The sequence below is a fragment of the Myotis yumanensis genome, unplaced genomic scaffold (genome assembly GCF_028538775.1).
Source record: "Myotis yumanensis isolate MYYU_CA2020_CCGP unplaced genomic scaffold, mMyoYum1.0.hap1 SCAF_21, whole genome shotgun sequence".
NCBI lineage: Eukaryota > Metazoa > Chordata > Mammalia > Chiroptera > Vespertilionidae > Myotis > Myotis yumanensis.
In genome coordinates, this window is record NW_027223772.1 from 16,738,881 (window position 1) to 16,755,193 (window position 16,313).

Below are 16,313 nucleotides of genomic sequence, written 5' to 3' on the forward strand. Positions count from 1 at the left end.
TTACTTGAAGCTGCCAGAAAAGAGAGGAATAGATGGCATCCACCAGAGGCACCGTCTTTCTCTGTGCCATCTCTCGCACAAGGGCAGAGGTGAGGTCCCTGTCTGTCAGTAGAATTGGAGGTCCAGGTGAGTTCATGAAAGACAGTTAAGTCACACTTGACTCTGAAAGAGAGTATTCTTTCCTGGTGTGTTTGCTGGGTGCCGCTATTTTAAAAAGGAATGTGCTATTGAATGCCATCCTACTTGGATATGTCTTTATTTGGGTATATCTAGCAGTAATGATGCTATCAGAAGCACCCAAATTCTACTCTTTTACTTCCTTTAGCGTCTTCCATAGCAGTGGTTCTAAACTTTCTCTAGAAGACCTACTTCTGTCCTCGAGTGAGCTCCCTGCTCCCTCGGTAGTCACAGAACTTCTTTCTTTACACCTTCCTTTTTTCCTTCCTTCTTGAGTTAACCTAAACTGCATCTGAATTCCTCATTCATACATCCCGCTACCCCCTTTCTCACAGACTTCTTCATCTTCTCTTTCTTGTAGCTCCATTTCTCTTTCTACAGAAAAAGCTCTCATAGGTCCAAGATGCCATTCCTTTAACCCTGCCAATTTTCAGGTTGCCACTCCCAAGATTTTAGTTCTAAACTTGAAAAAAATAAATTACATAGAACCAGTTGACTATTGAAAAAACAGTCTGATTTGAGTACTTCAATTCTTTGAGGTGATTGTTACGTGTTGTACATTTCCAGGAACCAGAGTTCAAAGATTAAATTCTCCAGGGTCCACACAACTTACGCTTCAGAGCTTCTCACTCCAAATCCCATGTTGAACACAGGAATGGACAGACCTTGGGAGTAGCCTACATTTAGAAGCTGCACAGAGAGGTTACTTCCTTACCTTCTGCCACTTTAGTCTGTCTCTTTACAGCTCTTCTGTTAAGTGCTCCCTCAAAAGCTCTGAATTACCAGTTCACCAAATGTAGTGGCATTTTCTCAGCTTCAGCCTCTTCAGCTGACCTGCAGCATTTGTCCCTGGTGAAATGTTCTCTTTGCTTTGCTCTCCATTATACCACAACTTCCTGGTGTTTTTCTTCTTTCATTGGTAACTAATGTTCCTTTCGCCTCCAGGTGTAGGCTCTTCCCAGGTTTCTCTAAGTTGTTGCTCTAGCCTTCTCTTATATGGGTAATTTCCAAATTTGGGTCATCTTTGATTCTGATTGCTCTACAGAGTCCCATGCCTTCTTTTCTCGGTGCCTAATGGATCGTTCTCACAGACATTCCTGGGCCCATGTGAAAATTAAAGTCCCAACTTCAGTTTCTCTCTCAGCTCCTCCAGACCCTGCTGTCACTGTTGATGGCACTCTATTCCTAAGGCATGCGGACACAAGTCCTTGTGTTTTCCTCCCTACTTTTGAGGCTCATTTTCAGTGAATTGCAAATACTGTCCTGCAGGTAGGCAGCACAGCCAGCCTACAAACACCCTTTTGTGTTCTACTGTCTAGTGGTCATTATTAGGTTAAAATTGAAATTGCCATTTTCAAAGTCAAAAGCTGTCGAATTAGTAGTTTCATATGGTTCAATCTAATGCAGCATAAAACTTTGTACTTTTAAAAATATGTGTTTATTTTGTCTTCCCCTACCTGCCACATGCTCCTCCCATCACTGTGTCTGTCCTTACACTTAGCCTGGCTTATAAAGCATTTCTTGATTTATTTGAACATGATCTGTACCTCCATGGAACCCTTAGAAAGTTTTGGGACATCTCTGTTGATAATTTTTTCAAATCAGTGTTTTGTTTTAGTTTCTGTTTATTGGTTTATATCCTGTAAAAAGTTGAAAGGGTCTTTAACCCTTTACGGTCCAACGTGGAGGCTGACTAGACAGACCAGGCGCTAGGAGCAGGTCCAACGTCGAGGCTGAGGTCGATACTGCAATCCGGTTCAACATTCAATCCTGTCAATTAATTTGGACCAGACTGTTTGAATTACAAAAATAAATTGGATCGCAAAGGTTTAAGGCTTATGTCTGTAATTCAAAGTAGCTGCTTAACTTTCCTCCCTGATAAGTGTCTTTTTCTGTAACTAAGGGTAGCAGCTATCTCCTTCCATGATGCCCTGTGCATATGGACCTTGCGCTCTCTTCCTGCAATATTGATGACTGTATCAAAAGCTGGCGCAGCTGTCTACTGAAATATATTCGTCAGTAGAATCGCCATCTTTCACTTTTAGGTGTAATTTAGGTTACAGTTTAAAATGTTAATAACTCAGTCTGGAATAACTTTAGTTTTGTAATTGGTATCTTTCTACACAGTTGTCAGTCTTTACCTTAAAAACTGTTACATGTGCTAACGAAAACCATTAAATCCAGATTCAGTTTTTATAATTACAAATAAAAGTGAGAATTTTTGTTTGCTGGCTATGCAACTCCTGGGTACACTGTGGCATTGAGGGTCTTGGGAATAGGGAGATTATTAGCAAAATGAGGTTTCACTTTTTTTCTGCCTATCTTAATGTGTTTAGGTGATTGATAAGTATTTGATGAGTGAGACTCCTCAAGTTATATTTACCAAGAGATCACTAATTATCCTTTTCCCTTTAAAGAGGTAAACGAAAAGAAAACTACTGAGAAAGAAGAGCTCGCTGCAGAAAAGTTGAAAGCCTTAAATATTGTGCAGAGTATTTTGCAAACCAACTTAAGCAATTCTGCAAGCAAAGGATCAGTACCTGCTAAGAAATTTAAGTACGGTTTATGTCCTATCCCATTCCACCTTTTTTTTCTTTGCTACAAATGCCTTCCTGAACTCAGTTTAAAACGAGGCCATTTTAAACTTGCTGAGGTGGCCTGTGGCAGGATGTATCAGACCTTTAAAAATATACCTGCCTTTGACCCAGTGCTTCAATTTTAAGGAATTAATCTAAAATAATTTCTATGCCTATGCTCTTAGATATCATAGCAGCATTGCTTCCATTAAGTGTTATCAATACAATTCTTTATCATGGATAATTTTAAACATGTAATTTAGAGAAACTAGTGTAATGAAATCCATGTATACCAGACTCTGTATTACCAACATATGACCAACTTTCTTTTCTCTGCCTTTACTCACTTTCCCTTGCTTTACCCACTGAAATATTTTATGCAGACCCTAATAGTGTGTCATTTTATCTCTATATATTTTAGTATGTTTAAAATAATGTTTAATATTAACAGAAAGGTCCAGGGAAACTTAAAAGTAATAATTTAAAATATTATTTCTAATGAGATTTTTCTTTGATATCTTATAGCATTGTCTTGCTCAAAAAGTGGAATGGCTCTGGTGTTGAATTATAATTTGCTATTAACTTTTTGCATTTGTTTTCTGGTTTATCTCTTCCAACTTATCACTCTTTTTTTTACATAGGGACATCATACACTATGATCCAACAAGGCATGACCATGCCAATTATGAAAAAAAGAGAGATGATAAACCAAAAGAAAGGTAAGTCAAGCTCCTTCTTTTAGTAGCAGGTTTATGTGAATTAATCTCACTGCAAACAATGAGAAAAGTCAATAGTAATGAATATCGCATCCATTGGTCTCCACTGTGTTTAGTTTAAGACCAGGGGAGAAAAAGGACTGGAGTTATGGGTGTGGTGGAGAGAGCCTTACCTTGGGCACAGGAATGTCATGCATGTGAAGGGTAATGTGTGCTCCTGCTCTAGCATGGTGCCTCCTATGCACATTAGTTTCTTGTAGCTGCTGTAACAGATTACCACAAACTTGGTAGCTTAAAACCACAAAAAGTATTTTCTCACAGTTTTGAAGGCTAGGATTCTGTGTTGACAGAGTAGATTTCTGTGCTAGGTGTCCTATAGGGCCCAGTGGCTCAGCCTCCCCAATTACCTGAGGTGGACACTCTTGGTGCACCCCTTTGTGGACTTTGTGCACAGTCTTGTTGTAGTTAAGCCTTGATTGTTGTAGGTATCACTGGGAGGAATTGACCTCCAGGCCACTTGGCTGTGAGAGTCAGCTGTGTCTACGGTTGGGGAACTTCTGTGCTGTAGATACCCTTATGGGGCAAGGCTTGCTTCAGTGGGGCTTTGGTGCTCACAGAGTCTGCCCCCTGAGTGTGTCCCTTATGGATCTGAGGAGTTGTAATCTGGATGGTCCCACTCTGACCACTGGGTACACTGGCTCTTGGATCTCTAAGGAGGTGCTAATTTAGCCTCTGCCTGAGGCTACCCAGCAGGAGGTATGGAGAGATCTGCAGATTCCTCTTCTTTGTTTGGGGTTTGGAGGTGCCCAGATGAGGCCCAGCTGTAAAGCAATCCAAGCTGCTGTGAGGTCTTGGGCCTTCTTTTGGAAGTTCTGGGTCTCTCTGACCCAGCTGCAGTTTGTTAGGTAATTTTAGATTGCAAAGAGGCAGGCCATTCATATGCAAAAGCCTTTGCGCACAGCTTGGGTGGGGCGGGGTCTCGGAATCAACAGGGCGGAGCAAACAGCTATGGCTGATCCTCAGTCCTGCCCTAAGAGGCCCTGGGTCTCAGTGTCCCACAGTAATCGCCGCAAGCACCGCTGAGAGAAAGCTGCTCTCGAGTTCCGCCCGATGCCAGACAGTCCAGTTTCTCCCCGTATGAGTCTGGGTCCCCAGAGATTCGCCCAGAACTGGAGTTCAGAGCAGTCGAGAGCTTGAGACTCCCAGCCGATTGAAATAGACAAATGCGTCCTCAGTTGCCAGCCCCTTCCACATGCGCCTCCGTACCTCTGAGTCTCAGTGGGCTTTTCTCTTTCTTTCTAGTTGTAGAATTTCCACTGAGCCAGCCTTCCTGTGGTTCTGGATGATGTCCTTTTTGTCTTTTAGTTGTATTTTTTTTTCAAATGCAAACTTTTTCTTTTTTTTAATATATTTTATTGATTTTTTTACAGAGAGGAAGGGAGAGGGATAGAGAGTTAGAAACATCGATCAGCTGCCTCCTGCACACTCCCTACTGGGGATGTGCCCGCAACCAAGGTACATGCCCTTGACCGGAATCAAACCTGGGACCCTTGAGTCCGCAGGCTGATGCTCTCTCTATCCACTTGAGCCAAACAGGTCAGGGCTTAGTTGTATTTTTGAAGTGGTTGTGCGAGGCAGCAATTTCCAATGTTTACCTATGCTTCCATCTTGGTTTCCCAAGGCTAGAATTCTGAAATCACAGTTAATGGCAAGGCTGCATTCCTTCTGAAGATTCAGGGTGAAATCGTTTCACATCTTTCTCAGCCTCGGGTGCCTGCCAGCAGTCCATGGTATTCTTTGGCTTGTGGCTACATTGCTTCGTCCTTTGCCTCCACCCTCACATGGCCTCCTCCTCTTTTCTGTTTGTATGTCATCTTTGTGCCTTATTATATGGATGATTGTGTTTAGGGCTGACCTGGATAATCCTGGATAGTCTCTTTGTTGCCTGGTCCTTAACTACCAAGTCCTTTTTCCAACGAAGGTAATACTCACAGGTTCCAGGGTTTAGGGCCTGAACATGTCTTCTGGGGAACAACCATTCAGTCCACTACTCTAGTGTGGTAGGAGCTTCTCTTTCCTATAAATATGCTGTCAGTTTGTTAAATGTGCCAAATACATGAGGCAAACAGTAACTTCCCCTGCCTTACCACTAAAGACATGTGGTATCCTGAATTAAATCCTGGAACAAAAATGACATTTGTAGAGAAACTAGTGAAATGAAAATAAACTTTGAGTTTCGTTAATAGTAATGCAAAAACGTTAACCTTTTAGTTTTGGTAATTGTACTATAGTTATATAAGGTGATACTATGAGAAGAAACTAGGTGAACACTACTTTTCAACTTTTTTTGTAAATCTAAAATTATTCTAAAATTAAAGGTTACTTTTAAAAAGAATCACATATCAAACCAAAGTAGAACCAATATAAATATTCCCTGCAATGTAAAAATTTCGTATGTTATTTAAGGTTATCACAATGGTACATAAGTAGGGAATATTTTGTATAATATATTAGTTTTTATTTACATATAGGCTTATTATCTATTGATCCATAACAATTTGGCCAAAACTTAGCACCTTTACACCGAAAACATTTATTATCTCAAAGTTTTCCTATGTCCAGAATTTGGGAGAAGCTTTAAGTGGTTCTGGCCAGGGTTTCTCAAGAGGTTGCAGTCAAGCCCTGGCTGATGTCACTCAGTTGTTTTAGCGTCATCCCATGCACCAAAGGTTGCTGGTTCGGGTGCCAGTTCGGTTCCTGGTCAGGGCACATGCCCAGGTTGCAGGCTTAATCTCTGGTTAGGTTATGTGTGGGAGGCAGCCAATCGACTCTTTTTCTCACATCGATAGTTCTCTCCTTCTCCCTTCCTCTTGCTCTAAAAATTAATAAAAATATATTTTTAAAACAAGGTTACAGTCAAAACATTGCCTGAGGCTTCCGTCTCTGAAGATTTAACTGAGCCTGTAGGGTCTACTTCCCAGATGGCTCATTCACATGTCTGTTAGCCAATTCCTTACTTTGTTGGCCTCTAATAGACAGCTTAAGTGCCCTTGTAACTTGACAGCTGGCTTCCCCAGACCACGTGACTGAAAACAGAGAAGGAGGAAGCCATAGTGTATTTTATGACCTAGTCTTAGAAGTCACACACTGACACGTCAGTCTTATTTAATCTTCTTTCTTTTTTTTTTTAATATATATACTGATTTCATAGAGGGAAGGAGAGGGAGGGAGAGATAGAAACATTGATGATGAGAGAGAATCATTGATCAGCTGCCTCCTGCAAGCCTACACTTGGGATCGAGCCCGCAAACCGGGCATGTGCCTTTTAACGGAATCAAACCTGGGACCCTTCAGTCCACAGGCTGACGCTCTATCCACTGAGCCAAACCGGCTAGGGCTTATTTAATTTTCTTGAACCAAGTCACTGTCAACCAATACTTTCATGGGGAGTTTAAGTGCCATCTCTTGAAGAGAGAAGTATTGAGGTATTTGTGGACATATTTAAAACCAGGACAATTCACCCTCTGGCCACAAATTGTTTACATTCCTACCGCATGCAGAATATTTTCTCCTCCTCTCTAGACTCCCCCAGAAGCCTCAGCTCTTTACATTGTTAATTTAAAATCCAGGATGTTGTCCTCCAAATAAGATCTAAGTGCAGATCAGGCTTACCTGTTGTTAGTACAGCACCTTGAGTGAGGCCTTTTGATTAGAAGACCTGGGAACATGTCATGGTGGGATGAGCATAGATTAACCAATCTAATGTAAGCACTACTATTCAGTGGAGAAAACAGTAGGCAGACGGAGTCACTGGTCCATAGGAGCTCTGAAATTGAGGCAGCCAAATGTTGCGAGATCTTTTATTAGAATAATTCTCCATAGTTCTTGACTCTGCCTTTTGCGTCATCCTTTTATATATATTGATTTGAGAGAGAGACATCAATTTATTGTTCCACTTATTTATGCTTTCATTGGTTGATTTTTGTATGTGCCCTGACTGGACATTGAACCCACAACCTTGGCGTATCCGGACAACATCCTAACCAACAGAACTACGTGGCCAGAGCTGAATAATTATCTCAGCCTGCATGGTACTTGTAGAAATGTGGGAGTCTGAAAGCCTCTTTGTTGTTGACTGTCTTTGTACTTAGCTGTTCTAGCTAGAGGTGTTTCTTTTAGTATAATCCTCTTAAAATATTCGTGAGTCTCCTGTGAATATTCTTGGGGTTCATTCCATTAGACAAAAGCCACATTAGAAATCATTTTGAGGTCAGCTTTTTTTTTTTTTGTACTGTAGTCTTCTGCTAAGAGACATCATCTTTAAACTCCTTTTAAGGCTTATTATTGGAACAGTTGAAGTTTCTCAGCTATGTGTAGTGTCTTAACCAGACAATTTGTCTTATACATAGAATGGAGTGTACATACTTTTCTGCTAAGGGTCAGATGGTCTGCTGCAGTAACTTCACTCCGCCTTTGTAGCAAATGAGGGAGCTTGTATTTCAATAAACCTATGAGAAAGACACATCTGTTACATATTATTTATGAATGTCATGAAATCATCTGTTAGTTCTTTTCCCAACCATTTTAAACTATAAAAAATATTCTTAACTTGTGGTACTTATATAAATAGACAGCAACCTGGATTTAGCCCGTGTGCCATAGTTTGCCAACACCTGCTTTAGATTATCTTTTTCTGAGAGTCTTAGATTTGATCTTTGCTTAGAAGCCATTTATTAAATTTCATGTCATTTGTCTTCTTGAGATTAGGAGTCTTCAAAACCATGAGATCCTGGTTCCTGACAAAATTTTTTTCTCTAGTTTCACTGTCTCTGCTCAGATTTTATGGTAAACAGCAAGCAGAAACCAGCAAATGACTTCATCACCTTCCTGGACATCTCCTTAGCTAGAACACCTGTTCATTAGATACATTTCTACTTCCTGTGTTAATAAAGGTGACAGTGTTACTGACCTTTCCGTCCCTGCGAAGGAGGATCCCCTTTCCTGCATTTCCAATAGCACTCATTTTTCAGCACGACCTTCTTGTAGCCTCTTCAGTGGTCATGTAGTTCCTAGTAACAGTCTTCTTAAGGCTCTGCGGGCTTTTGCTAACACCCTCACTGACCTACCAATTTCTGCCCATTGCTCGGGCTCTGAAGCCACTTCTACGTCTCTTCTAGGCCCCCAAATCTGTGTCAGTTGTGTATTGCCATGTTAAAAATTGCCTCAAAACTCAACTGCTTGAAACCGCAAGCATATATTAGGTTCTAATTTCTCTGGGTCAGGAATTTGAGAGTGCTTCACTAGGTAGTTCTGGCTCAGGGTTCTCAAGAGGTTGGAGTCAAGATGTCAGCTAGGACTATAGAATCTGAAGACTTGAGATCTGCTTGCAAGATGGATCAGGCACATGGCTGTTGGCAGGAAGCCTCACTTCCTTGCCTCGCTGGCCTCTCCACTTAGCTGTTTGAATTCCCTCACAGCATGGTAGCTGTTCCCCAAATGCAGTGACCAGAAAAGGGAAAGAGCAAGGAGGAAATCAAAGGGCCTTCTGTGACCTTAGTACCAGTAGTCACACACTACCACATCTGCCTTATTCCATTAGGTAAAGAGGTGGAGTCCAGCCCACACTCAAGGAATGGGGGAATTCATCCCACCTCTTAGAGAAAAGTATCAAAGGATCTTTGGAACACTTGAAAACCACTCTATCCTAGCTCAATGGTAATCACTTAGGACTCTCTTAAGGACGCCATTTTTTATAGCGTTTGTTATCATTGGAGGCATAGCTGTCTTAAATTGTAGCTAGATTGGAAGCATTAAAAATTTCTTACTATGAGATAATCTCCACCAATAATAAGATGATCATTTAAGACATCTTGTTCACTTACTATTTCAGTAATATAAATTTTTGGCCCGATATTACTCCTGATATATAGAGTCAGCTCTAATAGGAAGAAGGATTTTAATCTTTTATTAGCTAAAAAGTTGATATTGGAAACTGCCATGTAATTTTTTATCTAAGATCAAAGAGAAAAGCATATTCCTAAGTATAGAGCAGGTCTATGGTAATATACAAATTTCATCCCGAAACAAACTAGACTTAGCATGTTGATGATTCATTTCTAAAACAGAATTATGCCTAAATTCTTTTACACCAGTTTTGTAAAAGTTACAGAACTTTTGAACTGGAAACGCCTTAGAAGTCCCCTGGTTTAACATGTTTATTTTACAGATGAGATAACGGAGGCACAGGAAGTGAGTTTTCTTGCTCAAAGCTGATATCTTAGGTGTACTTTCTGAATTGTAGTTCACAGGTTAAGAGATAGAGTATGATTGTGCTGTTGTAAGTAGAATTTTATATATGTGGATCCTACTGGTTTTTGAAAGGATGGAATTAAAGTTGTCCATGTTTTACTTTCTTGATTCCTGGAGACTGTTCAAAAACTGACTGTTTCATTGTGGTGCACATTCTCTGTCAATGCAGTAAAGCAATGCGAAAGAAGAAAAGAGAGGAGGCTGAGAAGCTACCTGTAGTGTCTAAAGAAATGTATTATGACATCACTATGGATTTAAAAGAAATATTCCAAACTACAAAGGATAGCCATGAAAAGAAAGACGCACCCTATGTGGACTGTGATGAAGAGAAAGCAAAGGAAGTCCATGTCCCTGCAGCTCCAGTGATGGGGGCCGAGCAGACCAGCGGGTTCACATTTTCCTTTTTTGATTCAGACACAAAAGATGTAAAAGAAGGTATTTTTTTTTTTTCTCTTTCATTCTAGGCAGTTTAAACTTAACTGAGTGTACATTAAGTGTAATGATTTAACATTAACTGAAGAAACTATTTTTTCTTGCACCTAAACAATATGAGGTTCTATATCACATGGCCATAAATGCAATGTTCCTGGAGCTGTGTTTAACACAGTAGAACATTGTTTCAGCTTTAAGGGAGCAAACTTCTAGCATATGAAGGGAAGCTAAAAAATAATGTGCAGCATACCTTCTGTTGAAGAGGTATACCAGTGGTTCCCAAACTTATTTGGCCTACCGCCCCCTTTCCAGAAAAAATATTACTCATCCCCTGGAAATTAATTTTTTTTAAATTTTAATAGCAGTTATTCATCGCCCCCAAATGCATCTGTGGCCATCACCGCCCCCCTGGATCGCTGCAGCGCCCACCGGGGGGCGGTAGCGCCCACTTTGGGAATCACTGAGGTATGCTAAGTCATAGATTTAAATAATTTCATATCTTGACCTAGCGGGTTTGGCTCAATGGATGGAGCGTCGGTCTGCGTACTGAAGGGTCCCAGGTTCAATTCCAGTCAAGGGCAACTGCCCAGATTGTAGGTTCGATCCCCAGTGTGGGGCATGCAGAAGGCAGTGGATCAATAATTCTGTCTCATCATCAATGTTTTTATCTCTCTCTCCCTCTCCCTCCCTGAAATCAATAAAAAAAATTTTTTTTAATAAATAAATAGTTTCATATCTTAAATGCAGTTGGAGAAGCCATGACTTATTTACAGAAGCCAGTACTATATGGTAGGAGAAAGGAAGAAATAGGTAACCTTGGCTTTATGTAAATGTGCTATTTCATGGATATCCCAGTTGTTTCAAACTTTATCCTTGAAGATTTGCCAGAATCTAGAGAAAAATACCAGTACCAGTATTGTTATTCCATTTCAGGGGGTTACTGTTGAAGGCCAACATGGTACAAAAGTTAAAAACCTTTGCCCTAACCAGTTTGGCTTAGTGTTTAGAGTGTCCGGCTTAGAACTGAAGGGTCCCAGGTTCGATTCCAGTCAAGAGCACATGCCTGTGTTGCAGGCTCAATCCCCAGTAGGAAGTGTGCAGGAGGCAGCCAATCAATGATTCTCTCTCATCATTGATGTTTCAGTCTCTCCCTTCCTCTTCCTCCCTATATGAAATGTATAAAAAACATATGTTTAAAAACAACAACAACAAAAAACCCTGTTCCTTAGGGCTGCTCTTTATCTAGTGTTCAGATTGGAAGTGCAGCTTTTTTGGAACTTCATTGTGAAAAGTAAGATAGAGGAGAATCCATCCACACCTAACTACAGTGGATTCTATTTTAAAGATCAGCAGTTAAAATAGCATCCCTGTATTTAGCTGTTAAATATTAAATGCCAGCTCTGTGGTATTCCAACAGGAGATAAAACAATCTAGTAGTTTTTCAAATATTGTTCTAAATAAGACACAATATTGTACATGTCCTGCATATCTCATTCTAATTATGAGAGCCAATTGTGAGAAAAAGGTCTTAAAATAAGTACTAAGACACCTCAGCAACCTGGGAGATGTGCTTTAAGTACTTGGAACGTTTTGGGGTCATGCACTGAATGTTCGCAGCTTATAGCAGTAGCTTTTCCAGCAGTTCTAGAAAGAGGTTTTGGAAATCGAAAGTGTATACATATGTCTCTTTCCTCATTTATGAATAAACAGGAAGGAAATCCGGTTTTACTACAGTGGGTTCTTTTTAAGGCTTCTCATGCGAGCACAGGTGCAACACTCATTTTGTTTTTTTGTTTTGTTTTGTTTGTTTGTTTTTTAAATATATTTTATTGATTTTTTTACAGAGAGGAAGGGAGAGACATAGAGAGTTAGAAACATCCATGAGAGAGAAATTGTTTGTTTTTTTAAACTATGATGCCCATTTATAAACTTTTAGTTTTTATATCTTTTTATAATATTGCTATGTTCCTTATCAATTTACCCTAGCAATGCCAAAAAAAGTGATAGTACCTTCTCAGTTAGTATTTGAAAATCTCAAAAGATACTATCTATTCTTAATTAATGATTAAGATATTGTAAATGTAGAACTATACTAACATGGTGAAAATAATGAAATGAGTATGTTCAGAAATACTTGGTTATTCATTGCAATCCTGTCATCTTTTATGGTCATGATGATACAGAGACCTATAGAGTTGAGACAGTGAAACCTGGTAGGACTGCCTGGCAGGTAGCCCCTCGTTTCCAAGATAGCAGTTCCGAAGAGGACGATGTTACTGAAGAAACAGATGACAGGAAGTCCAGCCTCGGGTAAGCAAATTGTTTCTGAACAGGTATATTTCATAATTCATAAAACCTGAGTTTGACATGCTTAGAAATATTTTAGAAAAATAGAAGCTTATTGTTTCAAGACAAATTAATTTTCTCCTCTCAGCTTATTTAGAGAACTCTGTAGCCTTTTTGTAATGAGGAGCATATTTCCTTTTCTTGAAATATGGATAGCACTGGGTGGGGGTTATGCTATGCACAGGCAAAGGAGCCTAACACTGAAGTCCCTGGTCTGGAAAGAGGATATGGCAGCTGCTGGCTTCCAGCCTCTGGGAAACATTGGTAAACGGGGTGGCAATGGTAGGGTGAAAGGATCAGCGTCCACGTGGGGAAGGGAGAGCATGGTGTGCTTACACAAGTCTTCATCACCAAAGCTTCCAGTAGAAGAGAAGAATGTTGACTAGAAAGAGCATTGGGTTACTTTTCCTCAGCAAAATGAGCAAAACACAAAGCAAATATATTTAAGGAACAGTTAATTTATGTTTTCAGTGTAAATATTTCTCCTTAAATATAGAAATTAACCAACCAATATATGTGTGTCTCTCTCTCTCTCTCTCTCTCTCTCTCTCTCTCTCTCTCCAGAGAAGTATCATTACCTGCACAAGAGACCACTAGATTTTTTTTTTTCTCTAATAATGATGAAAGACTTCTTGGTAAGTCATTTTTTTTTTAATCTCCACTGCACTGATACAATAACACATCCAGGTAAGAACTGTTCGGCAAAAATCCTAACCCTTTGCAGTGTCATGTGGCTTAGCCCTCTCTGTTAGACTGATGCATGTTGACATTAAAGTTCTAGAGGGCTGAGAGTTTCCTTTCACCACCTCCCTTATTTATTATCAACAAGAGCTTTTTTAGTTTCAAGGACTTGGGAAGATGCTAGACACAACAATCCTATGATTTTAGTACCTGAAAGTTCATGTGAAACCTCATTTCTTAAAGTCTAGTACAAATATAAACCATAAAAGTTACATAATAGTAAATGGTATACAAACAATAAAATCCTTGCAATTCTACATTTTCATTTTGTAAAAAAGGAACAAAATATATTTTTTTAAATAGCACAAATTCTTCCAGCTACAGCAGGGAAGTCTGTGCCCAGGAATTTCAGGCACCTCTGGGAGTGCAGTAGCTGCCCTGAAGGGAGACCCGAATCACACCTATTATTTTGATCAAGTTAATGGCATAAGTACTAGCATCTTCTGATAGCCACATCAAAAATACAACTGCACTACAGAATAGCCATTATCCAGAACCACTGGAAATGTAGCTGAACAGAATTCCTACAACTTAGGATATAAAGAAGCCACATCAGTAGTACGTGGGAGGGGTGGAGATGTAGAATTGGCTGGTCCCACACCCACTTGTGGATAAAAATCTGGAGGAATATTGCAGCTGCGGAGGTCCTCCCTTTGGAGTGAGGGGTCACAGCCCCACATCACACCCCTCAGCCCAGGGTTCCAGTGCCAGGAAGAGAAGTCCCCATCACTTCAGCCTTTAAGAACCAGTGGGGCCCTGACCTGTTTGGCTCAGTGGATGGAGCATCAGCCTGCGGACTGAAGGGTCCCAGGTTCGATTCTGGCCAAGGGCATGTACCTTGGTTGCGGGCACATCCCCAGTGGGGGGTATGCAGGAGGCAGCTGATCGATGTTTCACTCTCATCGATGTTTTTAACTTTCTATCCTCCCTTCCTCTCTATAAAAAAATCAATAAAATATATTTTTAAAAAAAAAGAAGAAGAAGAACCAGTGGGGATTGAGGCTAAGGGAGACAGAGGCTGCTGGAGTTCCAGATAGGCCCATACTCAGACTTATTCATCCTTCTCTGAGGCTGCAGCTTGAAAGGCACCAGGGACATATGTGGAGGAACTAAACTGCTGGCATCAGGGCAAGACCTAGAGGGGCACCTTTCTCGCAAACAGAAGTGCTGGCAGAGGTCATTGTTCCTGTGATGAGCCCTCCCCACACACAAACTGAAAGCTGGCACTATATCTGAGTTTGCATCAAGCTGGCTATCACTGTTTGCCCAGCCTGGTAATTCTCTGAAATTCCACACAACATAACTTATAGGCCCACCCAAGCTATTTCCACTGGCTTTTCCATACCAATGGCCTGTCTTGGCTCATGCTTCAGAATTTCCTAAAATCCCTCAAACAGCATCTGGCCCCAGGGTGCCCTTGACTTCTTGTTAAGTGGCCCCTGTCCTGACACTAGTCACAACTGCCCTTGGTTCACAACTTGGCCTCACCTGGGCAACTCCAAGCCCAGCACAAGTAGCAGCCATCTGCAGATCGCCTTATAGCTCATGCCACAAATTAGCATGAGCTAATCCCTCACACAGGCAGCAATTGACCTTGGCCTGGAGGCCCCAGGAGGCCCCAGAGCCAGCACACTCAGTGGACAGCTTCAGACCACATGGAAGCACTACTCAACCACCTTCCACAAGTAATACATTCAAGGTGTGGATGCAGTGGGCACCAGAGCCCTGCTGAAGTTAAATCCTGCTCCATGGAGTGGGCCCCTGCACAACCTATCCCCTCTGTTGGTTACAGCTGCACATTGCAGCTGATTGGCCTGGCAATAAATCCCTCCCATTAACGTGCCAAGAGCATTCGAGGGTCAACTACAACAGAAGAGAGTGCACAGCCCACATGGGGAGCACACCTGGAGTGCCCAGCTCAGGTGAATGGGGAGGCAGTGTCACTGGGACTATCAGATGTAAAGTTCAAAACACTAGTTATAAGGATGCTCCTTGAACTTAGTGGAAGAGTAGATGAACTTAGAACTTCAACAGCATAAAACAAAAAATAACAACAGCAGATATCAAAGTATATTACAGAGTCATTGTGATCAAAACAGCTGGTAATGGCACAAGAACAAAGACTCCTACTGGGGATTGATCCCACAACCCTGGTATGTGCCCTTGAATCAAACCCAGGATCATTCAGTCCACAGGCCAACATGGCTAGGGCTAAACCCATGTCTTTTTGGTCTAGTTATATTGGACAAAGTAAGCAAGAGCATACAATGGAGTAAAGATCATCTGTTTAACACATTGTATGCGGGAAACGTATTTATAAAACGTATAAAGTATGAAACAAGTAAACGGTTAGGCTTAAAATTTAAAAATTTCACTGTACACAAAATATGAAAATTCACAGAAAAAAGCCAATATTAAAATATATATATATTTGCCCTTGGTGAGCAAATGTATTGAGAACAAGTATAAAACGTATAAATACGTTTCCTGCATACAATGTGTTAATAAATGATGTTTGAAAATTGGACAGGTACATGCAACAACAACAACAAAAAACTGCACCACCAACTTACACCATACACAAGAATATAAACTTATAATGGGTGAAACACTTAAATGTAAGGCACGAAACCATAAAAATCTTAGAAGTAAACATAGGCAGTAAAATCTCAGACATCTCACGTACCAGAATTTTCACTGGTATATCTCCTAGGGCAAGAGAAACAAAGGAAAAAATAAGTGGACTATATCAAAACATAAAAGCTTCTGCATGGCAAAAGAAACCATCCTCAAAATGCAAAGGGAACCAAATATATGGGAGAACATATTTGTCAATGATACAGCTGATAGATTAATTTCCAAAATATATAAAGAACTTATACAACTCAACAAAAGGAAGGTGGAATGGTTAAAAAATGGGTGAAGAACCTGAATATACACTCTCCAAAGTGGACATATGGGATGGCCAAGAAATGTGAAAAAATGCTCAACGTCGCTAGTAAACAGAGAGATGCAA

General features: G+C 40.6%; 1 protein-coding gene across 1 annotated transcript in view; it reads left to right on the forward strand.

Annotated features, from left to right (window-relative positions):
• NOL8 (nucleolar protein 8) overlaps window positions 1–16,313 on the forward strand; it is a 37,649-nt gene that overhangs the window by 16,079 nt on the left and 5,257 nt on the right. The window contains exons 11-15 of the mRNA XM_070400952.1: window positions 2,595–2,733; window positions 3,395–3,472; window positions 9,948–10,213; window positions 12,394–12,520; window positions 13,121–13,191. Of these exons, the coding sequence (XP_070257053.1) occupies window positions 2,595–2,733; window positions 3,395–3,472; window positions 9,948–10,213; window positions 12,394–12,520; window positions 13,121–13,191 (681 nt within the window). The remainder of the gene's footprint in view (window positions 1–2,594; window positions 2,734–3,394; window positions 3,473–9,947; window positions 10,214–12,393; window positions 12,521–13,120; window positions 13,192–16,313) is intronic.